The 27,471-nt window shown below is 45.1% G+C and overlaps 1 protein-coding gene across 2 annotated transcripts in view; it reads right to left on the bottom strand.

Annotated features, from left to right (window-relative positions):
* Positions 1–338: 338 nt before the first annotated feature.
* The window catches only part of sfswap (splicing factor SWAP), a 76,521-nt gene continuing 49,388 nt past the window's right edge, over positions 339–27,471 (bottom strand). For both annotated transcript variants that reach the window (XM_079735255.1, XM_079735256.1), the window contains exons 15-19: positions 15,123–15,466; positions 9,917–10,036; positions 9,006–9,149; positions 7,494–7,566; positions 339–929 (exon numbers count right to left, since the gene is read on the bottom strand). In XM_079735255.1, the coding sequence (XP_079591381.1) occupies positions 867–929; positions 7,494–7,566; positions 9,006–9,149; positions 9,917–10,036; positions 15,123–15,466 (744 nt within the window). In that variant the 3' untranslated portion in view covers positions 339–866. The remainder of the gene's footprint in view (positions 930–7,493; positions 7,567–9,005; positions 9,150–9,916; positions 10,037–15,122; positions 15,467–27,471) is intronic.

Here is a 27,471-nt window from a genome sequence, read left to right on the forward strand (position 1 = left end):
AACCATGCAAACCAGTCACGTAGACTTTCATCATAAAGAGTGGGCATTGATTACCAGGCAAAGGGGTGTGCATCTGGGGCCAAGGTTGGCCTGCCTGCTTCCCCCTCCCTCTTCCCCAAGAAGAAGTGTGATTGGTGATTAAAAGTTAAAGTTGTGAGATATACACAATATATCACCACTCTGCAAAGGCATTAACAAACCAGAAAAATATAGTTTTTCATCCCTATTATAGATAATTCATTCTGAATTGCATTTCATATCCTTTTGAGATGATCTTTTAAAACACAGACCGCAGTTAAACAGAATGTGAAACACTTGGGTGGTAAATTCAAGTTCAAACTTTATTGACAATTTGCAGTACAAAGGAGCTCCGACTTTCATTCTGGAAACAGAAGGTAGAAGGCCACACACTGGAGCTGAGGAATAATATAAAGTCCTAACTAAAACTGTTAAAAAGGTGGAGGAGGAAGAATTAACAAAACAAACTAACCCTTCACAGAAGGATGAGATGCAGGCCTCTGGCAGCCATGGGGCTCTGTTGTGAAGTCATAACTCCATCTGAAGAGGGACTTATGATCGTTAAAACACTTTTTCTGGTTTGACAACTCCCGGCCCTGGACAGGTGTGTGAGTGTTTGACTGTAGGTCAGGAACCACATGATCCATCTTTAGTTACTTAATGAACGATAAACACAACCCAGTGTCAAAAAAAAACAAAAAAAAAAAAAGGCAAGGGAGAGAAATTGATATGGTTTGCCGGTGACAGTCGGTTGCATCATGCTGATTGGCTGGGGGGACTGTTACCCCAGATGTCATCATGATGAAGGGGTTCCTATTGGAGGCTGGTCGGTCAAACCCACTCCCTCTTTAGGTAGTGGGCTGGAAGGTTTTCGAGGCAGCAAGCATCGCACGCACTTTGGCCATCAGATCCTGAAAGACAAAAAAGAAAAGAAAATGTAATAATTTTTTGCTAACATTTCGAAAGAAAAAAATTGTCAAAGAATAAAAAATACTTTTAGAAATAAGGAAAAGCAATTCACTCCATATATTCACTTTTTGGCAAATATTTCAAGGCCTAAAAGGGACTACCATTGAAACAAGACTAGTCTTACCTTCTCCCGTATATTCTGGTTTAGTGGCTGACTATTTTAACAGCCCATTTACGGCCCATTCTTATGATGACAGTAAGTGAAAGCCCTTCAGGGGACGGCTGTACCACCCCGCATTGCTCTGTCTATCCCTCTGAACACCTCCCTTTAATGAGCCCCCATACAGCACGCGTAAAGAGGGGGCGGCCGTAAAGCAGGGCTGAAACCTATCGACCTTCTTGACACAACGCTCGTTACATGAAACACTGATTTAAAATTACGGGCGAGATGTAAATATGGTTCACTGCGGGCCATGTCTCATCCCACGTCCCAGCTGAGTCTCCCTGTTGCCACCCCCTCCCCCTGTGAAAGCTAGGGTAGGCAATTTAGAGAAACAGCCAGAGCAAGCTTGATTTTGAAAGTATTCAACCCAAAATAATCCCATTCCTCCCTTTAGGCCTCCTTGCAGAGACACTACCCCTAAACACCTGACTAGCTCGATGCTTTTAGCAACAGGTCTGCCTATAGCCTTGTGGAAGACTCTGGTCACACGCGATGACTCCATGGGCAGAGTGTATGCAGGGAGATAGGTAGACCTGCAGGCAGGCCAGCCAATCACTTAATTTAGGTCAAATTAAATATTGGATGGACTTATTACAGGCATTCAATAGCCACAGACAGTAAAAATCTTTTGTCACAGAATTTTGTTTATTGATTGCTTTTTATTGAATGTAAAGAAATAGGAGAAATGCCTACCCTGGCTTTATCATAGTGGCTCATACTTATGTTAACATCGACTGGGATTCGATATGACCCGGTGAATGAGGTTCAGAACCATGACTGACTGGAGAAGATTGTCGTCCGGTGGTTTCCAACCCGTTACTGGTTGGTGGCCTTATTTCTTCATCTGCAAATTACTGCGGTTCTAACTTTTCACATTATTATGCATAACCTTCCCCACACATGGTTTTAACCCAATCAGCCTCCGGCTCTCATATCAATGTCCCAGTGAAGTTTATTGTTATTCACTTTTTAACCTTGCCTATCAGAAATAGAAATGTTTGTTGCTACTGTAATTAGGATTGGATGTTGCATGCTGTTGATTGTTCACTGCCTAGCTTGTCGGTCACTTTCGATTAAAGTGTCTGCTAAATGACCAAATGTAATGTAAATGTAGTTTGCCTGGGGCAACTAATCATTAGGCACCCTATTTGTATGTAAGGGACCTTCATCCTTCAACATTTGTCAAAATGTACAATGCTCTGAAATATCCATCGCTCGTTAGCCAGCGACCTCCCACGACCCCAAACACACGTCAGACGACCCCGAGTGTGGCCCCTGACCCACAGGTTGGGAAACACAGGTCGATCGGTTCTAAGAACCTCCCTACCCCCTCTCTAGAGGCACGGCTCTCTGGAAAGAGACGAAGCACAGGAACACTTGAAAACACGCACACAAGGAAAGGCCGCGCCGACGACCAAGATTGTTTTTCTGCACCAAACTGAAAAAGGGGAGGGTTGTGTTGTGTACAATGCACACAAGCAGAGACCTCGCCGCAATGACGCAATTTCAAACTGGCTAGACGCTGACCCCATCGGAGCTGGTGAAGGTTGGGCTGGGATCGGGTTGGGCGAGGCTGTATATTGTTCTCCATCGATGGTTTTATTAAAGAACGTAGGGCATACTGTGGGTGAACGGCTCGTACAGCATCATCGATCCACGCTAGATGCTAAAGTGAATCATTGGTCAGATCAAAAAAAACTTTAATGCAATGCCCTTCCCAAATAAAGTTACTAATGAAAAGATAGGGCACAATGATATACGGCAAGGTGGAATACTAATTATGAGATGCCTTTTTCTTTAAATTATGGCATAAAAACTATATAGAGCACATGGAAGGGACTGAATGGTGAGGACATCACCACTAGTGATGATAACAAATATTTTAAGGAAACAAAAAAAAGAAACTATGACAAGCTGAAAGGAGAGCCCACGAGATGATGACTGGCCAGGACAGAGACACAGAGACAGAGGGAGAGAGAGAGGCAGGGAGAGAGAGACAGAGATAGAGACAGAGATATAGACAAACATAAGGAGAGAGACAGAGAGAGCGACAGAGACATAAAGCTATAAAACTCATCTCAGATAAAGAAAACAAAATGTGATAAAAGCGAGGGTGTGTGCATGGTGTGTGTGCTTGGGGTGTGTGTGTCTGTGTGTGTGCATGCGTGCGTAGGGTGTTTGTGTGCATTGTGGATGCTTGCATAGGGTGTGTGTGGTGTGCCTGTGTTTTGTATGCATGTGCGTATGTGTGTGCACGTGGGGTGAGTGCGCATGTGTGGTTGTGTGTGGGGGGGATTTGGGTACGCGTGGCGACGGTGAATGAAAGAAAATGGCAGGAAAGTTCTGGGCCTGGACTCTGGAAACGTAATTAGAGGGCAGACAGGGAAGAGAGAGAGGACCAAGGCTGGAATTAGTGGAGAAGTGCTCGCATATGAATACAGATTAGGGCAAGTGTGTGTGTGTGTGGTACATCAATGCGAGCTTGAATAGAGGAGGAAAAGAGACACAAGTTTGAAGAAACACACACACACACACACACACAGTGACTGTAGAACACGGTGGTTTATGAGCAACACCACACAAGGAAACGGACGCACAGCTCTATTAATATAGACAGACAGCGCAAGCTAAAATAAATAGAAACATATAGAAAGAAAGCGTGAGAGAGAGACAGAGACAGAGGGAGAAACAGAAAGAGAGGACAGAGACAGAGACAGATAAAGAGGAGAGAGCGAGAGCGAGAAAGAAAGAAAGAAAGAAAGAGAGAGAGAGAGAGTGAAAGAGAGACAAAGAACAGCCAGGCCTGAGACATAGAGACAGAAAGTAAGAGAGACGAAAGGACAGAAGTGCCAGAGAGAGGCAGTCAGATTATCTAACTGGCTTTCTCCATGCAGCTTCTACCTGCTCGGCTGGCTGCTATAAAGCTAGGCCGGCCGGCGTGTCCACAGCTGGATTAAGAGCTCTTATGCTGGGGAGAATCTGAATTTGTTAAGCCTCTGCTTGCAGCCTTGGAACCTCTCAGTGATCAACAGAAACACATCCCTTCTCAATCCCACTGGATCCACGCACTAGCACAAGGGTGCCAACAGCATGGCTGCAGACTTCAGGGATCTGGCCCAGAGGTCAGACACTCTAAATAGATAAGAACTTTTACTTTTTAGACACATTTCTTCGAACTAGAACAAAAATGCAGTTCAGCAAATCAGCACAGAGCGGTGATGTTTTTCAATATTCCAATTACACCTGTTGCTCTTTTCTTTCTTTCTTTGATAATCGATTATAGTTACACACATAAACAAGAATGGTAATCATCTATAATACATCATTTAATAATAATAATTTTAAGTCCATGACAGAATAACAAAGAAAGACACTGGTGTGAAGGGCCTGACAAACACACACACATCAATAAATAAATAAATAACCAAGCATCCAATTTAAGGCTTTCAGATGTGCTCTATAAGACCCGTCAGACATCCAGTTCACCTGTGTGAATCCGGCATGCTAATTAGCATCGGCGCTGTCAGAACTCCTCCAAGAAAACGCACAAAGTTGGGCAGACAATGCTCTCCGACTGACAGCGCAGCCTCGCTCTGTGCGGCCCGAGCCGTTTCACAAGCTTGGCAACGGGGAAACAAACTTTATAAAAAAAAGACGAGAAGGGGAAGACGTTCATTAAGCTCCTAATTAGCACGAGATAAATGCCAAAGAGGCGGCCGTGTGTGAGAGCCTCAGGCTGGTGGAGCGAGGCGGTGCGTGGAGCCAGCGGCCGGCTTTATGAGCCGGGACCCCCCCCCCCCCCCCAACGACCCGAGCAAACACCTATTAACGCTCAGCTAACCAACACAGTGGCGCTCTGATCACCCGGCGCCATGACGAGCCGAGCGAGGCGGAGAGCTGCTGATGAGGAGCTTGATGGGGACGCGCATGGGCGCCTCTGCTGTTAACGGCAACCAGTCTGGCCTCTCCGTTTTGATGAGGAGAATACGACGTCAAACGGGTCAAGCATTTACTCGCACAGGATCAGGATGACCAAGTCGTTTGAAAGCTCTGGATGGGGTTTTACACGTTCTCCTTGTGTAACGACTGGTCAGAGAATGCTGTGCATAAGCCCCGACATAGTACAACTCCTCTACCTCAAATTATTGAAATGACCACTGTGACCACTAAGGACCACCATCAAGCCGTTTTGGATTCATATGTATGCATACACAGACATTGTGGATGGGGTCACTCGAACAAACTAATCACCAAACAGCAAATGTGTGTGTGTGTGTATGTATGTGTGAGGGTGTGTAAGTACAGTATTTAAGCCTGTACATATGTATATGTGTGTGTACAAGTGTAACGGTGTATGTTAATTTGTGTATGTGTGTTTAGTATATGTGTATTTATGTGTGTGTGTGTGTGTGTGTGTGTACATGTTTACACATGTGTATGTGTGTATATGTGTACATATATATATATATATTGTGTATTTGTATATATATGCATGTGTGTTTGTGTGTCTAATCCATATATATTTGAACCACTAATACCATTGCTCTCCACCAGTAGAGCCCTCAGTCCCTTCCACATTCCCCAGCAGCCTCAGTGGCTGGAGCTCCAGCCTGGAACTCATCCAAAGCTGGGCTGAAAGAGCCTGGGGTTGTTCACTCAGGCCCTGCATTACCTGCCCTTCGTCACAGACAAACTGCTCCCTCTATTCTGGTGCCTGCGGCTCCCCATTCAGCCCTCAAAACCAGAACATTAGTGTGGAGTGGAAGATAGGAATAGTGTAAGCCCCCGATCACATCGCTCACGCCGGAAACAAAAGAAGACGACAGGGGGTTTGCTTTGAGTTTCCAGTGCGTTGCTTATAGGTTAATAGTCTTTCCCTGACATGGGCCTTGGGCACAGAGCGATATAGACTATGGTGTTACTAAGTCCTCAAACCGTCGGGGTGCTGCCATTGAGCTGTTCATTGAACATAAAGTACATCTAGTTTTCTATAGTTTCTTTGAATGACTCCGTCTCGCCGTGAGACATTATTCTGGATCCTGTGGTGTGAAAGCTATCGCTGTGTTGCAGGGGAACGCAGAGACGCCACCCGCTGTAAGACGACGCTAATGAATGCATAAACACGGTGCTAAACAATCGGTGTATACCGGCATAAACACCCGCGCAGACACAAAAGACGCTGTCTGAGTGAGCATTCAACACTGGAGCCTCGGAATCAGCATAAAGGCAGCGTGTCCTCAACCTGTTCAGCATCATCAATGACCCCGCCTCCTCTTATCAGGAGGGCATGAGAGGGCTGGACATGATAAAGACTGAACACTGATATATCCAGGATGCAGATAAAGAGTGCCACAAACGCACGCATTAGGAACGGGATACAGATCAAATACGACGGAAGGAGGCATCATTGAAGTGAGGGCGGAATTTGAGGCTGCATGATTAAGAAAAAAAATTCTTATGGGATGATTTGGCCCTATGTTGGGCTGACGATTATTCATTGTGATTAACAGACGATTGATTTTCTATCTACCACGCCCGCCTACTGTGAATGAAAAACTAGATGAAAGCAATTGCTGAGATGCAACGTTTCTTTTATTTTAACATGAGAACCCACAGAATATGCTGTATTGATGTTTTTTCGAATTTGTATAAAAAAAAAAGTTTATCAATTAATTGTGACGTTTTGGTCGGATGAAACACAGATGGAGATCTTTGGGCATTGGGAATTCAAAAGGGGTTGTGTGAGGCCGGCTCCACCCCAACACTGCCAAAGCCCGGGCAAACACACAAACCCCTGCGGTGAAGTGGAGTACTGTGGGGGCGGTGGGAACATTGGCTCCGAACTTAGGGGAGAACGGATGGAACACAACACTGGGGATGGGAGGTTGGGAGGGGGGCGGGGAGACGTGCTTCAGATTGCAAAAAGAGGAGAAGTTTGGGAGAGGGATCCCCAAGCAAAACAAAAGTGGTTCCACCACAGAAATGCATGCGTGTTTGGGTATGTTTGTGTTTGTGTGTGATATGTTCTGGAGCGTATGGGCCTGTGTCTATTCTGTGCATGCATAATTTATTGTATTTTTATTGAACCTATATTAAACCGATGAGATTTAACATCTCAATAACAAGCGAGATCGGGCCAAGGAAGCAGCAGAATTCCATCAAATACGGTACGTGCAGGTGTGTGTGCACGCGGGGGGGATATAGCATGTAAGCATTAGAGTGGTGGTGCAGTGTCATCATGCAAAGCAGCCGCGCTGGGTAGCTGTGGCTGTTGGGCCGCAGCGCCATGGTCAAACGGCAAGCAGGCAAGATATTGAGGAGATAGAAAATCGAGTGCAAATACCTGAGTGATTTTGGCCTGAACAGAGGACACTATGGACGAAGACACGGCACTCTCTTTCTCCTGAGACGCAGCCCTTGGGTGGGAGTACGAGAGACACAGGGAATGAGTTGTGTTAGCTTTGTGCAGAATTCATGGTTTCTGCTGAGCGATGCACAACCCGTTCCAGTTGGAGAGAGAGGGGGCTTGCATCAGATAGGAGGCAGAAACAGAGACAGTGAAAGCGACAGAAACAGAGACAGAGAGAGCGAGAGCACGACAGACCGAGACAGAGAGAGAGAGAGAGAGAGAGAGAGAGAGAGAGAGACAGAGAGAGAGCGAGAGAGAGAGAAACACAGAAACACAGACAGAGAGAGAGAGCACACGAGAGAGAGGATGAAGAGATTAGGGATGGGCATTTGAAGGCTTAACAATATTCGAATATTGGCAAAAAAAAAAAAAGAGTACCCGGTTAACCGAACTACGAAAGAAAAGGAAATAAAGTGTAGCACACTCATAATGTAGCCTGAAGTTCTTCCGTGATCTGGCCTTCACTAAACAAATGTATTAGTTTTCCATCTATAAGTCAAATAAATAAGGAAATCAAATCCGATTTGTTCAATTTATCAATTATTATTTAAAAGAAAAAAACACTCAAAATCAGTATGCTGAATCGAAACGACTTGAAACGAAACCATCATTTTTGACAAGAGCTCAAACTGAAATTAGATTAAAGTAAATTTAAGGCACAAACTGAATAGATTCAAGTAACTGAAGTAATTAGTACTGGTGGGCACGGGTTATCAACAGATCTCCACTTGCAGCGCAATGGTTGCCTCGCATTACGCATGATGCGCATATAACAGAACATCAACAAAAATATATTCCGTGTAAGACGGAAATAGAGTATGTCTAAAACATTTCCAGGTAACATAACACATAAGCCAACCTACTGCATCACTCATTCTTGTTAAAAAAAACGAGCATCTCTACGTGTTCGGGGGATAGGCGGGTGCGGGGGCGATTTACAATCAAGCCCGCCGTGGAAAAGACTCTCTCCGCAGGAACGGAGGTTACCGGTATAGCCAAGTATTCCAACTATTAAATGGCATTTGTATACACGTTTAGTGTAACAATATGAAATTAATATAGCTAATGAATATATTTAATTAATTTTAGGCAAAAATTTAAAAAAATCCGCTACAGCTAAAGTCGAATACCCACGTCATTTCGAATAATCGAGTATTCTAATAACCGTGCCCATCCCTAGGAAAGATGGTAGGATAAGAGTCTGGATATTGTCCTCTGGCTGTTGCTAAATATCTTTAAAAAGTAGCATTTAGCAGAGACAACAACGGCCTCATCCACTGCCCAAACATATCTACCATTTTTCATTTCAGTGTTTAAATATAATCTAATATTAGCCTGGCTGTTGCGAAATATATTATGTCTTATAATGTTGTCTTATATGGCAAAGGGAAAGATGTAAACTACCCACACTTTGAAACGCAATGTGGTTGGTTGACAGGTGCGTACCTTGATTGGCCCAGGCTGGAGGCGGGGCTAGCCGAGGGCGAGTGAGCTGCGGGGGGTGAGAACGAGGGGGAGAAGGCAGAGCTTGCGCTCTGAGGCACAGCTCCCGAGGACCGAAGAGAGGATTTTCTCTTCTCGGGAGGGGACCTAGGACAAGGCATCACCACTGTTACATATTACATATTTTACAAAACATGTTCATATGAACATTGTACCAAAATAGATATCCTTAACATTCATATAGACAGAGTTGATGCACCAGAGTATCTTGGTCCTAGTTAATCAGTATGAGATTCCAGCCAGCGCATATCAAGTTTAGATCTAAGTGATATTCCCCTTGGAGAAGATCCTTTTATGGCTACAACTTAGAATTGACCTATATGAATAATTATACTTTTTTCCCCGTCGACTAAATCCGAGCCAGCAGAGCTGAGAGTGAATAATGTGCTTGTTTTGTCTGATCAGCGGCCAGGAGAAACACCTCTCATGCTATGATCAGCAAATGATCAGTGGATTTACAATGTCAAACGCCACGCATTACTACACCATAAGATGCAATGAATATTAAATCAGTGCTTTGTTCTGATCCAAGGTCAACACACTGCGGCCAGGATCTGATTCATAGCTGCAATCGGTGCAGCCACATAGTTGGCGTGATGATCATCATCGCTGCGGTGACATCATCAGCACCGTGACATCACCGGCGTGGTGACCTCGTCGCTGCGGTGACATCACCGGTACGACGGTGTCATCAGCACAGTGACATCATCGTCCTGGTGGTCAGCAGCGCCGCTTTTCCTGGTACGATGACATCACCGATGCGGCGACATCACCGACGGGGCGACATCACCGACGCGGCGACATCACCGGCCTTGGCTCCCATCGTGGGCGTGGTGGGGCCCCGGGAGCGGTACCTGGATCTGGCCGGCCCCCTGCGGTGGTGGTGGTGGTGGTGATGGTGCTCCCTCTCCCGCTCCTCGTGTCTCCTGTCCGCCGACGGGGCCCTGCGGTCCCTTCTGCCCGGCGACCGGGACCTGCGCCCACACACAAACGTTAACTAAATAACACGTTCACATCACAGCCGCCCGCCCAGTCATTCATTCAACACCCACGCTCGGTGAGTGAAGGCGCACATTAAATCGGACTACACACAGGGGACACGCCGTTTACGAAATTCACTTTCTGCAGTATACTTTTTTTACATTTACATTTAGGGCCTTTAGCAGACGCTTTCATCCAAAGCGACTTACAAAAGTGCAGTTGCCAGGAGAAATAGAAACAACAATATATCGCTCTCGGGTGGATGTGCTTTGAAACAGGTGGCAAGCACTTACAATTTCTAGGTTAACCCATTCCCTGTGTACAACAACGAAAGCTAAGATAAGACGCTTAGAACTATTTCGGTGTGTGCCAGGAAGTACAACATGCAATGAGGTCGTCCATTAAGTGTCAGGACATACAATAAGTGCGTAAGCGGGATGTATTTAGGAGAGTAAGGGAGGAGGAGGGGTGGTGGGAGGCTATGCAGAGTCCAAGTGAACTCTGAGCAGGTTTTTGATGGGAGGTGAAGCGGATTTTAAGACAGACATGCCAAATCGGTTGAAATATTGTTTGACTAAGCCAACAATCTAGCACAGAACCGAACAGCTACACTGTAAAGGGAACTAAAATATAGATGCCATTACCACAACAAAATTAAGCATCATCATAAAGCCTATTTTCCCCTCATACATTATGCACAATAATCTTCATTCAAATTATACAAGGGTTCTTGTAATAACACAAACGTGGTTCTTTATGTAATAAATCACTCTGAACAACAGTGACATGAGAGCTAGGTGAACACTAATGTAGTTTGAAAGTGAAACCAGGTCATCAGGACTCCTCCAGAACCAAGGTATCACACAGAACCTTGGCATGGAAATAGGGATTTTGAGCATTTCGTCAATGTCTCATGTTCCTAACCCTGGATATTAATTCTGGGGGTTCCATGTCTGGCATGAAGTTATTTCCTGGGCCGCATGTGGGTGTTCTTGCCCGAGGATGCCTACAGGTACACTGCATACACAGGGGATCAAACAGAGTACCCATGGGCGGCAAGTCAAACACGTGACCATTGGAATACCCCTCCCACTACTATAGATCTGGAGCTGCTACCAGAGAGACCTCCATTCCACCTTAGGGCTTCATTGTCTCCCTCTCCTCGCTGAACTCTTTCCCTCAGAGCCAAGCTTCGTTCCCCCAAACTTCATCCGACTCTCACTCCCACCACACCCTCCGTGGTGAAGACAAATCGTCGAGTTTGGGTCCCACCTAGCGCACGACTAAAATGCAGAGAGCTGTTAAGCTTGGGGGAAGTTCTTTGGAGAATAGGAGGGGGTCCGCATCGCTATCTGACTGATGGCGGCATAGTTTTCCATTGACTGCACACCCTTGCTGAAGAGACTGTCCTGTGCGTTTTGACAGCTTCGACCACGAAAGCCCCCCCCCCACGAAAGCCTTTTTTCCCCCTGAGAACACTTTAATTTTTTTATAAGAGTTCATGACCTTTTCCTTGTCATACGAACCTCTAAAGTGGAAATCAAACTTTAATCCGGCTGCATCGCATGAAGAGATCCGTTTGAACGCTCACGAAGCAATCACACACTCGTTCGCCGTGCCCCAGTTGTTTCAGTTGTTTAGGATGGAGATCATCCCGCCGATTTTAAGCACGGCCACGCCCGCATTTGCATTTCAAACGGAGACATTAAACAAGAGAACGACGCGGCCCCGCATGCTGCCTACCCACTTAATCCCTTTCTGATTGGCCTCCCTCTGTGCGTTAAGAAGAAAATAAAAGCTTGATGTAAAAATGTTCTCATGGAAATGAATGGCCTTGGGACACGATGGCAGCCATATGCACAGAGGAAAGCTAATGAGGTTTATTAAAAAGGACCTTTGCGGGCCGTTTATTGTGGTACAATCTTCACAGAGGTTTATCTGCATTACAACCACCGCCAAAATATGAACAGAATGAATCAAGAGTCTAAAGATGGAGCGGTCACAAGAACATTTGGGCTGTTTTTTAATACTGGTTCGGTTTGATTCCAAATAATCTGAACGTTTTAATCTATCTCTTCTACTTTTAGGAACTATTTTATACAATGTTTGAACCCATAATTGATAGAAATTAATTTTAGAGTGAATTATTCCATTAAAAAGGTAGAATATGTTATTTCAGTTAAATCAATAAATGAGTAATCTACTGGATTGCTGTTTTCACGTGTTTCACAGAAATGAGAGGGTTAAGGGGATAACACGCCATTCCCATGCAACCATACCAAATTGAACAGACCACTACCTCGATCAAAACTAGGAATTTCTCGTTTGAAAATCATTGTAAGATATTTAGGGATGGGCTAATGGTCGATTCTATCGACTGTCGACGATAGATGGATTTCATCGTTGATCGTCTCAAGTTGCCGATGAAAAGGCTTTTTTTTTATTTTTATTATTATTTTTATTTTTTGCCGGAAAACAGCGCTGTGGTGTGATGTGTGGTGGGTTCTTTTACGGCTTGAAAAGCCCTGCAAATTGTAATTGAAGTTAACTGGCACAGGTGGAAACGCACTCTGTAGCGCTGACCTGCCGTAAATGTGTGTGTGTGTGTGTGTGTGTGTGTGTGTGTGTGTGTGTGTGTGCGCGTGCATGCGTGCGTGTGTGTGTCAAGACAATGGCGGAGCCTTTGCGTGTGTGTGTGTCTAAGCCGCATACATGGACACTTCTGATCCGATTGCATTTCTAATCGGAATAGATCTATTCCCATCATGCAATCAGAATGTACTGTATATAAGGCATTTACAAAAGTGGTAAGCGCACATCCGTTATGTTGGTCTGGACTTATAATATATGTAAGGGATACAATATATTATACATTATTCACTTCATTATTATGCACCCGCTTATTACACGGCTCCTTGCCAAGACGAAACAATATCTTCACACGCGGTTTCTTTAAACAATTATCATTCATAGTGTTGATCAGCAGAGAAATAGTCCGCCAATGACGTTGACGTCGCTTAGCAACCGGACACGGTGGGGTTGATAAGTTACCGGACAACTTGCTGAGTGCAAAGAAAGACGTGAATCAGACAAAAAATCCACTTCCCTAGACAGCGGTCTAGTTCGGTGTGCATAAAAGTGCGAACCCAACACTGTCTTCAACATCATTCGGCATAAACTGGAGGAGAAGGGATTTATGTTCACAATAGACTGGTGCCTGCCGAGTAAAAGGTACAAATGCTTGCAGCTTTTTTCCTTTGTACACCCCTCAGAATTATTGCAATTCTTATTTGGTCGAAGCAAACAGACCAAGCTTGTGAAAGTGGCAGAAATTCCAAATAAGGTTCAGCATTTACAATGTAACAGAGATTTACCATCGACTGCACAATATGATTTCACACAAGAAGAGTAATAATAAGTTTTACAACGGATCAGATTCAGATACCATCCGGCTGGACAATAGTCCAAGTTATTAATTTCCAATTAGAGATCGGTGATGAAAATGAAAGAGACACACACACACACACACACACACACACACACACACACACACACACACAATAGCTATATCGATTTGTAACTTTATAAGATAAGGTCTACTATGTTTGGTTAAAGATGAAGGGTTTGAGGGTTTGTATTTCCAGACAAATTGTGTTTTAGTCGGGAACCTCTCAGTTTATTTTCAATTTCCAAGCGCCATTATCAACGGACGCACACCAAAATGCCTCTGGACACAGTTGGATGGACCAATAACTAATCAGAGCAATGCAATAAGTTGCGTAGGGCCGGGCTCAAATTTAATCGATAGCGGATTCAACAAACTGTTCCACATAAGCCGCCATCTCGAGATGGCTGAGCTAATTAAACATCAGCTGGCATATTTGTCTGATTGCCAGTTGCTAATTATCAGCGCAACGGTTTGGCATATTGAAGTGTGTGTATGTGAATACAATGTAAACATTGCAGTAGCTGTATTCTCTGGTTTGGAGTCGGCTGTTTTTGGAAAACAAAGTCTCCCTTTATAATCTCAGGACTCTCTGCGGATTATTGATATATAAGGTGCTGGGGAGGGACGTGAAGAGATGGTAGAGAGATGGTAGAGAGAGGGGTAGAGAGAGAGAGAGAGAGAGAGAGAGAGAGAGAGAGAGAGAGAGAGAGATTTGCAGGGGGATACATAAGGACTGATCATTGCTGCTAATGAGCAGCAAAAACCACTCCTTGGATATTCCATTCGTTGCCTGGCAGAAGCAAAAACAAAATAGATTTAAAGAAAAAGGAGAACACATACACAGACACACACACAAAATCTCCATTAGACAGTCCGTCAGACAGGTATGACACTGAAGATGCAACGCAACAGGAACCAATTAAATAGCTCTAAATGAGGAACCTGGAACCATTACGTTTTCTAAAGGCGCTCCATAATCTGTCCTATTAAATCGAAGGCTTTGGTTCGCTGACAATAAGTAACACGATAACGATCGTCAAACTGACATCCTCAAGCAGGCCAAGCTACAGGGGAGGCCAGAGGGCCCAAGCGATATGAACTGATGCACACACACCCACACACACCCAATAAAAAATGGGCTTGCTTTTCAAGGAGAGGACAACACAACATTTGCAAAATATGGGGTGGAAATGATGGTTCTTAAGAGTCTGGACGTGTTATCAATGAAGCCAAATCATAATTAAAACCCCCAAAAGATTTTACATTTATTAGCTACATATAACCCTTCAAATAGAGCAAACAGTTAAGAAATCGAGTTGTATCTGCTGTGATAAACTCTAAACCATTTACAGGGCTGGTAAAATGGCCTGTAAATGGCTGATGAACTGATGAACTGAACTGATTCATTTCCGAAAGACTGGGGCAGATTAAATAAGAAATTCAAAGTAGTTTGGGTTTCTCCATTCCGAGTCGGCATTTGTATGGAACCATTTAAATTGTGAGGGTAATGCTTTTTTTGCCATAATCAAGATCATCAGTTGCCAGTCAATTATCGGTGAGAATGTCGAGTTAAAATGTAATACGACTAAAGAGTTAGAATTGAGGTGTGTGTGTTGTGGCCGTGAGCCTACCTGGACCTCCTGGTTCTCCTGTAGGCGCTGGGGAGGGCGTGTCTGGTCTTTGACCTTGACCTGGACCTCTTCTTGTGCTTCTTCTTCTTCTTGTCCTTGTCCCGCCCTTTGCTGCGCTCCGGCTCCGCCCCCCTGGAGCTGGCGTGGGAGCGGGAGTGGGAGTGAGAGTGGGCCGAGGAGGAGGTGGCGGTGGTGGTGGTAGCCTCCCTAGGTCTGTGGCCCCCCTGGTGCTCCACGGGGGCCCTTTGGTCCTGGAGGTACGCAGGAGCCACAGAGGAGGAGGAGGAGGAAGAGGAGGTGTGGGGGGGCGGGGGGCACGTGGCGACCGAGAGCTGCGGTTGGACCTGGAGAGGACAGGAGGAACCAATCAGGAGCGAGCATGGGAGAGAGAGTAACGTGCTGCAACCCCGAGATGAGGGTGATAGCAGAGTGAGAGCCACCTTGAGGACTTTGGATGGTGTGAGTTGAAGCCCGACAAAAGCAGGGAAAAACAATAGAGAAAAACAACAACCTCTCGACTGATGGAACCCATCAGAGCCCATCTTTTCTCACAACAAGGACAGCGCCTGCAATTCCCAGCTGTGTGGACGTCTGCAGGAAGTCAATATCTGGAGGGCTGCCTCAACAGATGCTGCAGGGCTCTATCTCTGCTGTGGTAAGGTGCCTGGGCTGTGAGGTTGTTTTGAAGGAGGATCTGTACACAGCCCTCTAAGAAATGTCTAAGTCCTTGGCTTTCAATAGGCCCCGGTTTTGTTGCTTGCATTAGGTCATCTCAAACTAAAAGAAAAGAAATTGAAACTTTTTTCTTTTTTTCTAAGATGAAATGGCACTACTACGAGATAGTCAATAAGAATTGATAGATTTATAGAATCTTTTTTTTCTAGATTTTAGTATCTCTTTTTTCTAAGCTGAAATGGCACTACTACTGGAGTGTATAAGAACAAATATATATATTGTTTTTTTTGCCCTCGTTTTTTTCTATATGTTTGTATCAAGCGAATAAGTAAAAGTTCTACTGACCAAAAGACAGTAATAGAGACAAAGCACAGGGGTTTGGGCCCTGGTTCCGGGGATGAGGCCGGAGCACTTCTGGTAATCACCCCAGTGTGCCTCCTTTAAAGTGGCCCTCCAACCATCAGCGGCTGAGCACACATAAGAGAGGGGGGCCGGGCCTTAATCTCTCTGGTGTGGGGGATCCTGGCCGAGCGTGGCTACCCCCTCTCCGCTGCCCGGCCCCTGGAGCCCCAAGTGTCCTTAATACAAAGCTCTGCACCCCTAGAGGGCCAGGTACATGGCTTTGTGTGGCTCTGAAAGAAGCCACGTTCCGTTATACCGTGAAATGACAAAAGTGTGAAATAAGTTGGGCCAGGAAGAACAAATTTGAGTGGTTTCCGCGCGGACGGATAGAAGGTTCAGTCCGCAATCACGTTGTTTTTCCTGTGAAATCTCCAAGATTTTGAACCTTACGGAAATCTGAGGATGACAGAAATGCCATTATGTACGATGGGCTGCCGTGATTTGTTGTGATTTTCTTCCGCAACCGGAATTCTGATTTGCACTGTAAAAAACATGGCTGTCTATGAAGATCTTCTTCAGTCACCGTCAGCCAGTAAACAAAAGCCTTGTTTGGAACTCTGCTTGCAGAGGCCTGGAGACACTCATCAACAGGGCATCACGTCATCAGTGTTGTGTCTAGGCTTTCACTTTTACTTTGGAGCACACTTGATCACAGAAAGGCTTCTATGTCATTGTCGACAGTCTTTCATTTAGCCAGGTTGTGTCTGGTTGAGATGAGGCGCCTTATTTTACAAGATGCGACACTGGGGAGGGCTTTAATGCAGGTTAAAGTGGTTCAGCACAGCGTGCCTGGAATGGCTCTTTTTTTAGACATTAACAGATCCACAGCACACACGTAGGCGTGTGTGCGTGAATGCAAAAGTGGTTCCACTCAGCAGAAAGTTACTGAAGGAACGTAACCCTAATAAAAAGCTATTTTTCAAAGCAAGACTGCGGCTCGCTTTTCACCCATTTCCTTCCCTCTACAGATTCCTTCATCAACCTCTCTCTCTTTTGACCTGAGTTGAGATGAACGAGATGAAAGAGAGCAAGAAAGCGAGAACAAGAGAGCGAGAGAGCGAGAGAGAGAGAGAGCGGGGACGATGAGGATGATAAAAGAGTAGTCAGATCAAGAACAGCTAGCATCAACATAGATCAGCCTTTAGAGCACATTTTCAGATGGTAAGAATAAGTGAAACCTGTTCTCCTACTACAACTACTTAAACACAGAACAACATGTGTTGAAATGACGTTTATCACCAATCAAATTGTGGTTATGGGTCAATAATCACCAGACTTCACAAATCTGCACTTAATTGTTTTGTAGTAGTAGTTAAATACAGTATAGTTGAGTAGCTTACACTTAATAATCCATCACACAAACACACACTCAGTGCGGAGGCTCCTTCTAACTGGTTGCTCTGAATAGTAGGGCCACAGAGCCACAGATATAGACCCTCACTTTGGAGAAATATGCAAAATACAGACTTTTGGAAAATAAGGATTTCAAAAGACCCAGATGTGGTCATTCTTTGAATTGTATGTGAAAAAATGGAGAGAAAATACATAAAATAACACATTTCTACATCACTTTCCTACTCCGGCTGTCTCCTATATTATTATTTAAAGCCTCTTTTCTGGTCTGGAAATAGGCCCGACAACGCTGTCGTCTTTAGACCCTGGTGCCCACACAGACCATCCCAGTCCCTCAGCGAAAAAAAGGTTTACGTGAACACCTATAGCACATAGCCCTCCATGAACACCGGCTGCATAGGAGCCGCTATTTTGCAGATCTTGCTTTAGTGATCCACAAAAGGAAAAACCCATCAAACACGAATGGGAGTATTGTAGCTTCGGGGAGGGACACCCCAGTTAAAACCAGACGCCCCTGCTCCATGCTGTTATTGAAGTCTCTGCATGAGCTGCAGTTCTCCCGGAGCTCCAACAGCCTGCGACCTGCCCTCAATCGAACCGTAGTTGTTTTAATCATTTAATGAGAACTCACTCAGGGAACGTGTTGAGTTCAAGGGTATAACTGCATACATATTCAGTACTGTCCTGGAGCATGACTGTGCCTTATACGTCTGCGATCCGGGTGCGCTGGCCCGCACTCTAGGGTGACATGCTTCAACATCGACGGGGCGAGGAAAAATCCCATTTGTGCCATTCCCACTTTCTGCCACGTCATCAGGAGCTAATAACACTAAATTATGTTCAGATTCCTGCTGACAGTCGGATGGCTACAGAGAAAGGCGATCTCTGACGAGAATGCACTTTATTAACACTGTGTGAATCATCCCTGTTCTCTATCCCGGATAAAACTTGATTTCTATGTGTTGTTCAATTTGCACCTCACAAATAAATGATGCGCAGCAGCAATGTAAGCTGGATAAAGGGCATTGGCGCGTCAGGGAATTTCAAAGTTCAACAATTTTGAAGAAAGTTAAACAGACCAATTGAAAGAATTGCTCATACCACACATCTGTCCAAACTGAACCCAGGGAAACGGATATCAAAGATCATCATCATATATTCTACAAAGCCTCCTCCTACGAAGTGTACATTGATACAGTCAGCATACGGCAAGACCGAGGGAGGACCAACCTCAACGGGGAAGGCTGAGGTTGAAAATAGGGCTGACATTTGAGAATATGGTTAGCCACCACTCTGCTGCCACAGAGACGTCTGAACCAGAAACGTACATCTCATACCTCGAAAGGCTGGCGAAAGAGGAGTACTAAGGAGGAGTGTCGGAGTGGCTGGAGTCCTCGACACCCATAAGAAATGTACGTGGGTTCGATCCCCAGCCTTTAGGAACCCTTGCAAGACAACTTCTTGATTCTGTGTCTCTATTCACACTGCTGGTCACCTTTGGAAAAAAAAAATGTTTCCCAAATTACTAAATAGGAATAATCTAAGAGAACAATTTAAGAATAAAGAGGGAGGATTGGAAGGGTGGGAAGGGTTGGTGAAGGTTGAATGTGACCTCGCTTCTTGCTGGCGCTGTTCTAAGAATGACAAACATCTGCTCCTCAGAGCCATTAGGAAGACAAGAGAAAGGTGGCTAGTTAATCATTAAGCCAACCTGTGTGCCAAGGAGACAGGAGGGTGAAGCAGTGATACAGAAATGGTTGAGTGTGAGATGTGGAATAATTGACAGAGGAGACCAAAAAAAAAGCAAAAAAAACAGCGCTTGTCCAAGCGTTGAAAGATTGGCTCGATGTGTGTGAGAGTGTTCTGCTAAAGGGGTCACCTTCTCAGGGACGGACATTACCATGTCGCTCCCGGACACTGTGACAATGTACTGTATATACCTTTGGTCTCGACAATTCCTAATAGTGCTTGACGCATAAGTGCAAAGATAAGAGAGAAAAGGAGTTTAACATTTCTCCGGTATCAGATAAGAAGGCTGATCCGGGCCCTGTTTTTCGACACTGTAACGGCTTAGCGGATGCAGGACCCATTGAGTTCAGAGCTACATTTTAGAAAGACGAGAGTCTGTAATAAATACCAGTACTTCAACAGGGATAAACAGGCACGGTTCATGGAAATCAAGTATCTCTTGATTTTCCTCTTCAACAAATCACACAAGCCTGACAGCCTGACTCCCTGCAATATTCTGATTATAAGTCGGGACCACATTTGGTTCATTAATGAATAATAAAGTATTGGTGTCAACACCTCAATTCTGATTAATAAACGGAGTACAGCAGTTTGAATAAATAGGTTTGCCCTGAAATGACCTGATCTTTAATCGAATACATTTGAACAGGTTTCTAATTTCATTGAATTGACCGAATTGTTTAACGAAGCAGGACAGCAATACAGTACATCTGTTGTTTTTTTTACCCACGGTTTGAATGTAGACAGAGAACCACAACATGGTTCACCAGGAGGAAAGGGATAGATTTCCAGCTGGATTGATTCATCAAAGAGAATACAGGTAAGAAGTGATAAGCTCAGACACTGTGTTGGGGATGTACGGCATTGTGTAACATTATTTTCATTGTTAAACGTGGGCACATACAACAAACGTTGAAAATGGTAATTGGTAAAACGCAGACACACACACACACACACAAAACTGAATGGTTGCGTGTAAGGGCTTATGAAATACTGAAAAGGTCTGCGTGTTAACCTCAAGGGGTGTAGCGGTGTGAGCTCAGCCTGATGATCAGCGGATAACTGAGGCTGGGGGGGGAAAGTTTGTGTTCTATGTATGAGAGCGTGTGTGTGACTGCCATCCATCCTCTCCTATGTTAACTGACTTTAAGACTTCAAGATTTGGATTCTGCACTGATTGGGGTCACCGGCAGCGGGGGGGGGATTAACAGGCAACAGTCTCTCTCTCTCTTTCTCTCTGGGGATAAAATCCTGCTCTCGTTGCATATGGTCGCCTAATGGCCCCTATGACCTCCCTGCAGCTTCTAATGGGGGCATTAAGGAAATGAATAGGAGGCGAGAAACGGACGGGGAGGGACGGAGAGAGAGAGAGAGAGAAAGACCCACACACGGAAAGAGGGCGAGAGAGATGGAGAGAGTGAAAGACAGAAAAAGGAGCGCACAAGAGAGAGAGAGAGAGAAAAGATGGACAGATAAGAAACAAGTAGGGCAACGAATCAGGGCGGCGTGAAGCTGCCTTTGGAAACAAAATAAGAAAGGGAGCAGAAGTACACGACCACCCAGATACCAGATCCCTAAATGGCCCGCTGGAGGCAAAAAACGCCAAACCACATGAGAAGTCCACTTCTTTCAGATGGAAAGGGAAATAAAGCGACACAGCTCAAAGAGAAACGAAAAGTGCTCTTATGTCTTAAGTAAATTACACAGTCTGTCAGAAGGGTTGACTATTTTATGGGGAGCTAAACTCTCCGTGAGCCCCCAGAACAAAAGGAATCAGACTGGTTCTCTTTTCAGCTGGATGGTTCTATTATTTCATCAGCGATCTGTCCCGCTGGGCGAGGGGGGAGAGTTTGAATATAGACAAGGACGGAGTCTAGTCTAACATAAGCCCAAGGCATTTCATCCCAAGATCAAAAAGCAATATACATATATTGGTATTCCACCTATCTGCTTGTGTTACTAGGCAGCAATCAAGACATAAAAAGACGGAAACATCAAGGTGAAAATAAGAACGTGAACAGAAATTTAACACATGAACTCTATGTCTCTCTCTATGAACTCTCTATTAAAGATCTCTCTCTCTCTTTCTCTCACTGTGTCAAGAAATGATGATCCAATTAATGAAATGATGAAGGAATAATCTCCTCAATCGACGGATCGAAGGGGAGCCAGTAGCTTTGTATAAGCGGTGGTAAATAGTATGCTTTACTTGCGCTGCATGCGCAAAGACCTAGGAGCCACCGCTCCAGGAGTAATTAGGAGGGGAGGCCGAGACTTCCCTCAATACGCGCGGAGTCCATCCTTAGGATGGATTAGCGGGATAACTCATTAGAGAGTCAAGTCAGGGGGTGCTGCTCAGGGCAGATGCGATTGGTAGATACAAAGCCACGATTTATGGCCCAATTCGCCTGTTGTAATGAGTGCCGGTGTCCGGCAGACTTCAGCGAAACACACGGACCCCAGACAAAAAGGCTTTGTCTGCATGCGCGTAAAATTAGCGTGCTTGCATGGGTGGGACACACACACACTCACCCCTTTTAATGGGGTTTGATTAAAAAAAGTCCAACACAATAACACTAGCAACGTCCTTTGTCCTCTGTCCTTTGAAACATATGCTGCTGACTAACAGAACACAGAACCATAAACCTCTGGGTTGGCCCGGGGAAGGGCCAGAGAGCAACCGTCACGCTTTGCCCGAGGAATGATCTATCCGACGGCTAAACGCTGATGCCGCGTGGGCAGGCTCCCGACTCCAACCTTGCGCTGCTCGTCACTCTGGGACGGAGTAAGGGATTTGGGAGGACTGATGATGATGTTGATTTTCTACTTCACCAGAGCCTCGCAGCGCTAGGGGAGGACAGGGGGGAACGGAAATCAGGTCAGGCAAACTATCTCCTAGCACTAGTCTCCACCCTGTCGCTGTTCGTTTCAGCTAGAGTTGTGTAACATGTTAATGAAGCGCACTATGAAATAATCAAAGAAAATCGTTTCTATGAATCTATTATTTTAAGCAGCACAGTTGTTGGGAGAGCTGAGAGCAGAGGCTCTATGATCGGGGGAATAGGCTGTGACCTGAACTTTCCACTGATGAATGTGAGGATCCTCTCCCTCTGGCTCCCTCTACGGCTGTCCTTTGCAAACCATTGCTCATTTCAGTCACTCGGCCTTTATGTCCTCGCCCCCCGAAGGAACTTTTAACTACGGTAATCACCAGGGATACAATACTGTGTGGCTCACCATCTATTGCCCATCCCTCTTCCGCTGTGTTTCTCTGATGCCGTCTCACATTTTGCATACCGCCCAAACCAATGCGATATTGACCCTAAACAAGGCCTAGCTGGTTAACTAGACAAGAGAGATTAACAACGTGATTAACAAGTGGGACGACGGCCTGTGGATTTGGATGCAGTTCGCATTAGCGTGAGATCTATTGAAGTTTGCTGGGATCTTTCACTGTTTCTTGAGCTTTAATTTCAAAGTTGAGGGGTAAGAAATGAATTTGGGCTTTGCTCAGCACCGGGGCCATCGATTTATAGCGGTGGGAATGAAAAAGCTTCAACGAGTGCGATTCCATTCACGTCAAACAATGATCACCAAGGATAAATCCCTGCATGGTAATGACTTGAAATCTTTCTATGCACAACAATTGGATTTGCTTCTGGATGGGACTCTTCGGCTCCGGGGCTCCATTAGTGTGTTTGGGCTTTGGCTTCGCTTTCCGCAGTGCTCGTTTCTTTCATGTTTGCTTGGGACGGAGCTGAATGATATACAGGTGCCGCAATGGGGTTAGCCCAGGGCAGATCTCAAAGAGCCACTGAAAGCATACGCGTCTATAACCATATATGTATAGCAGACCTTACGCCGTACTACACATTGCCCCGCAAGCGTTAACATTTCACAGAGGGAACAATCGTTCAACCTACAAAGCATCTTGTTTCTACCCTAAAGATGAAAATCAAGGCTCTTGTCTTATTCAACGCGGCCATGTTCAATTTGTAAATGACAGAGCGAGTGCCGCGCAGTTGCAGTTCCTCAAAAGGAAAGTGAGTCAGATGCAGAGCAAGCGGGAGCAGCAACAGCTGCGGCGGCAGGCGGTCCTGGGCCCAGAGGGCTTACATTTCTGGTATACATCATCCTTAACCCACTTAGGGTGATTCAAAGAGGAAAGACGCCGGGCACGCAACCTATCAGGTGGATCAGGCGGAACACGCAGGCTTACGTTGCGTAAGTGTGAAGCCGCCTGCTGCCGTCGGGAATCATCGCGGTCTGGGATAACGCAGACGTCCCCTGTGCATATCGCTCAGCGTTCACACGTCACTCGCTCTGACCCTCGTGGTTCCTCGTCTGCATGTTTCTTCGTCCCCCCCCCCCCCCCCATTACTCAGCTGCCCCATCTGGTGTGGAGCATGTGTATATTTATGCATATGGAGATTGCAGCGGTGATACCGGCTTACGTTCAATGCACAGCATCCGTTTCATCACCGTTTCGATTTTTTCCTCCACTTGGTTGGATGAGCAGCTTTAATGACGGCATCGGTGGTGAACAGTGGCATGCTTCTTTCACGGCTGGCTAGGAGAACAAGCTTGGATTGTTTAACTAATACTAGAAAACTTAAAACAAAATACTAGTTTGTGATGTTGAAAGCCAAGACCGCCCGTTGTTGTGTCAACCGTGAGTGGCACTCAGCCGTGTGGTTAACCCAAATCCCTGCAGGGAGACCACCTGACGAGAGGCAACAGGCCAGCCGTCACTCCCGTTGTAGTCAAGTCAAGCCAACACGCTCTTACAAAGTTGCAGCCTTCGAATGATCAATGCCGCGCGCTGAAGCGCTGACAAGCGGGAGAGGTGGCGTTCGGCCCGCGCTGCTTATTCCGCACATTATGTTTACATCTGACAGTTTACACCAGCTTACACATCGTTCTCCTCACAAAGGAAACGATGAGGTCCGGGGGAAAACAGCAAGGGTTTATACAAGCGGAGCAGAATCGCTGTTCTCGCCAACACGACATCAGCAGCACACATCAGCAGTCTTACCCTGGTTAAAACCTCTCCCAAGAATGAGCTTGACGCTTAAACAGTAGAGTAGGTCTCAAATGTCCGAAGCAAAAAACAACAACGAAGCACACAAGAGTTGATCCCGACTCTTGCATTTGACGATTTCAAAAATGCTTCGTTAGACCCAGCTTTTATTGGCCTTCAAAAATCAACCCTAATCAAAAGCCTTTCTCATTCCTTTCAGCTGGTTGACACCTTGCTTACAGGTCGATTTGTTTAGACACAGCTATTTAGCTCGGTTGACCAGCTCCGGCAGATTTTCACTTGCTTTTTCCTTCTCTCACAGAATCCAGTTGGCGTTCCAGTCTAGGGCGACATCCAAAACAAATTGCCTCAATACGTGTTACGTTCAGGTTTAATTGTACCCGTCTTTTTCAGTGTGATAATCTCAAAGAGCATTCAAAGTGGCTACATAGAGAAAAAGAATGTGTTTGGGCTTTCTCTCTCTTTGTGAAGACGGAACGCATGTCTGGCAGCCACCCTGATTCAGTGAGATGCACCGACAAACAGCCCATAAATCATTACAAACACACTGCACCCAGAATACAAGCCTAGTCAAAGCACGCGTCTTGCAGTGGAGGCAATTAAAGGAACGCACAAACAAAGCATGCATTAACCATGCATTGAGACGCGACTTTTAAAACATGCAATATCATTGTTCCTAATCAAGTTATCCTAAGACGTATCCACAGTGCCTTAGATAAGGCGAGTTCACCACTAAAGGGGTGTTATGGGACATTCCAGGGGAAAAGAGGTACTAACAGGTAGGCTAGGGATTAGAGCACAGGTGATATTCTAAATTGAATATATACACTTTTAATGATTGCTAGTGGCCCGTAACATCAAATATCAGTCGGGTTGTAAATTAAATGGAGTTAAGTAACCAGTGTGATGAAAATGTTATATTCCGTTGAGAATGATGTTTTTCCTTTGTCCTTCTCCCTGCTCTATAAAAAAAAGGACCCTATTAAGGAGTTGTTATTTCCAGGCAAAAAGGTCAATGGCTTGTTTATGTGAAAGCTCATTTTCATTGGTTAAGGGAAGACATGGGAACAATTACTAACACACAGTCAACCCCCTCGACCATACACAACACAGCCCAGCGAAGATGGAAGTGGGGGATTGGGTTAACCACTGGGAATATCTGTGGCACACGATAGGGACCACACTCAGACCACCACTGGTACACAGTAATCAAAACAAAAGTGTTTGTAAGAGTTGCGTCTGGCAATATTCCAGTACCACGACAACCTTTCCGCAGTCTCCCAGTCTAACAGCACAGAGCGATAGATGCCTAGGTTCTGGAGAAAATATGCAAAGTGATATAAAAAAGAAAGAAATGAAAGAAGGATCTCCAAGGATACACATCTGACAGCTCTCTGAATCGTGTGAGATTGAGCTGTGAAAGATCTCTCTGGAAGCCTGGCAGGTAGCCAAGCCGTGCATTTTAAAATCATTTAACGTTTCAGCGGAGCAAAGACAACCAAGACAGAGGGGGAACAGGGCCATTATGAAGAGTGGGAGCCGTAAGGCTGCTAGGACCCGGAAAACTCGGGGGTTGGGGTAGGAGTTAGATGTCAGTTATCTGAAACGCTAGGCTTTCGTTGCCATTGTGTTTTTTAGATGGTTTTGAGGGATCTACGTGCTAGCAAAATGGAGTTTGGCAAGAATAGCATTCATCAGGAGACTTTATCTCTCCATCTTTTAGCCTTAGAGTGTGGGAGGTATATACGCACAGTAGTGGAACAACACGACGAGGAAACGCTGGAAAAATATATAAAAATACCCAACCGCAACTTCAATCTATAAAATAATTTAGAGGCGAGAAATCCAGGAATTCCGTGGGGAATTCAAGTTAGATCACTGAGAATAGGAGAAAAAAATCTCTGGCACTGCAACATTCCTACACTAGCAAACTACGCACAGCCTGTTCTCTTTTTAAGAATTTAAAGAATCTGACCGGTAAGAATCAGATATTGGATTATAAAGGTATGAGTTATTTCTACTTCTGAGGCATTTAAAGGATTTTAAAAGTCCCATATAATGTAACCTGTGCACACTTGGTTTAAAACATGTACACTTGGTCTATTTTTTTGGTTTAAAATAGTCCCAACTTTATTTTAATATATAAAAAAAAAAAATACATAGTTTTGTCATTAAATATGTAATTCGCTGCAACTGCCGCTTCCGCTCTCTCCGACGCCATTTCTGAAAATATCCAACGCGCAATGAATCTTGGAATACCTTGGGCCGTGAAGGATCCAGCCGCTGGATCCTTCAAATCCGGGAAAAGAAGGCTACATTTGTCGGTCGCATTTGAAGGAGCCTTCGAAATGGGACAGCCTTGACCCGTCGCAGCGACGCAATCGGCCTTCGAATGCAGCCTTTGAAGGATGCGTCCCCTGAATTGAGACACAGCCATAATCCTTGATGCACTACAATGTTCTTAACAAAAACCAAAAGTTAGTGGAGTATGGCGTTTAAAATACTTTACTATACGCAGGAACAGTTGCTTAAAACTACAGCTAAACATTTATGGACATTATTTTCCAATCTCAGCCCACAGATTTCTTCTCAAGGGAAAAGGTGACAGATCACAGACAATATTTTATTGTAGTAAACGCATGACACTGGCTCCATTCCATCCGTTTTTATGACGAGATGGCTCCATTTCAACACGCCATTCCCAACTCGCCCTTGTTGTGAGGTCACGACTGGGAAAACGGAGGACGTGCAACCGACAAGTCTCATGAGGCCGGCCATACGGAGAGCGGTGGTGAAGCATTAGGCAGTCTGAGTACTGGGAAAGGGAGGCATTTGAGTGCTGACAGGGCCATTGCTTCCACCTGCCAAAGTCAGAGGGTTATTAATACCAATGTTGATATCTCTAAACACAGCCCTTCTCATTCCAGACATGTCATGGAAATTGGAAGTTGTTTCTTTTGCAAACAACTAGGGCTGGGCGGTTTTTTCAGACTAAAGTAGGAACGACTCTTTCCTACTGTTTGTGAAATGGCTGAACCGAAAAGTTATTAAAGTTTTAGACTCTGCAGACTTGTTTTTCCCTTCACAGTAAGTGAACCCGCTGTTTAGGCTGGGATCCGAACACTGTTT

This window comes from Pollachius pollachius, assembly GCF_949987615.1.
Source record: "Pollachius pollachius genome assembly, chromosome: 4".
In the NCBI taxonomy this organism is placed as follows: domain Eukaryota; kingdom Metazoa; phylum Chordata; class Actinopteri; order Gadiformes; family Gadidae; genus Pollachius; species Pollachius pollachius.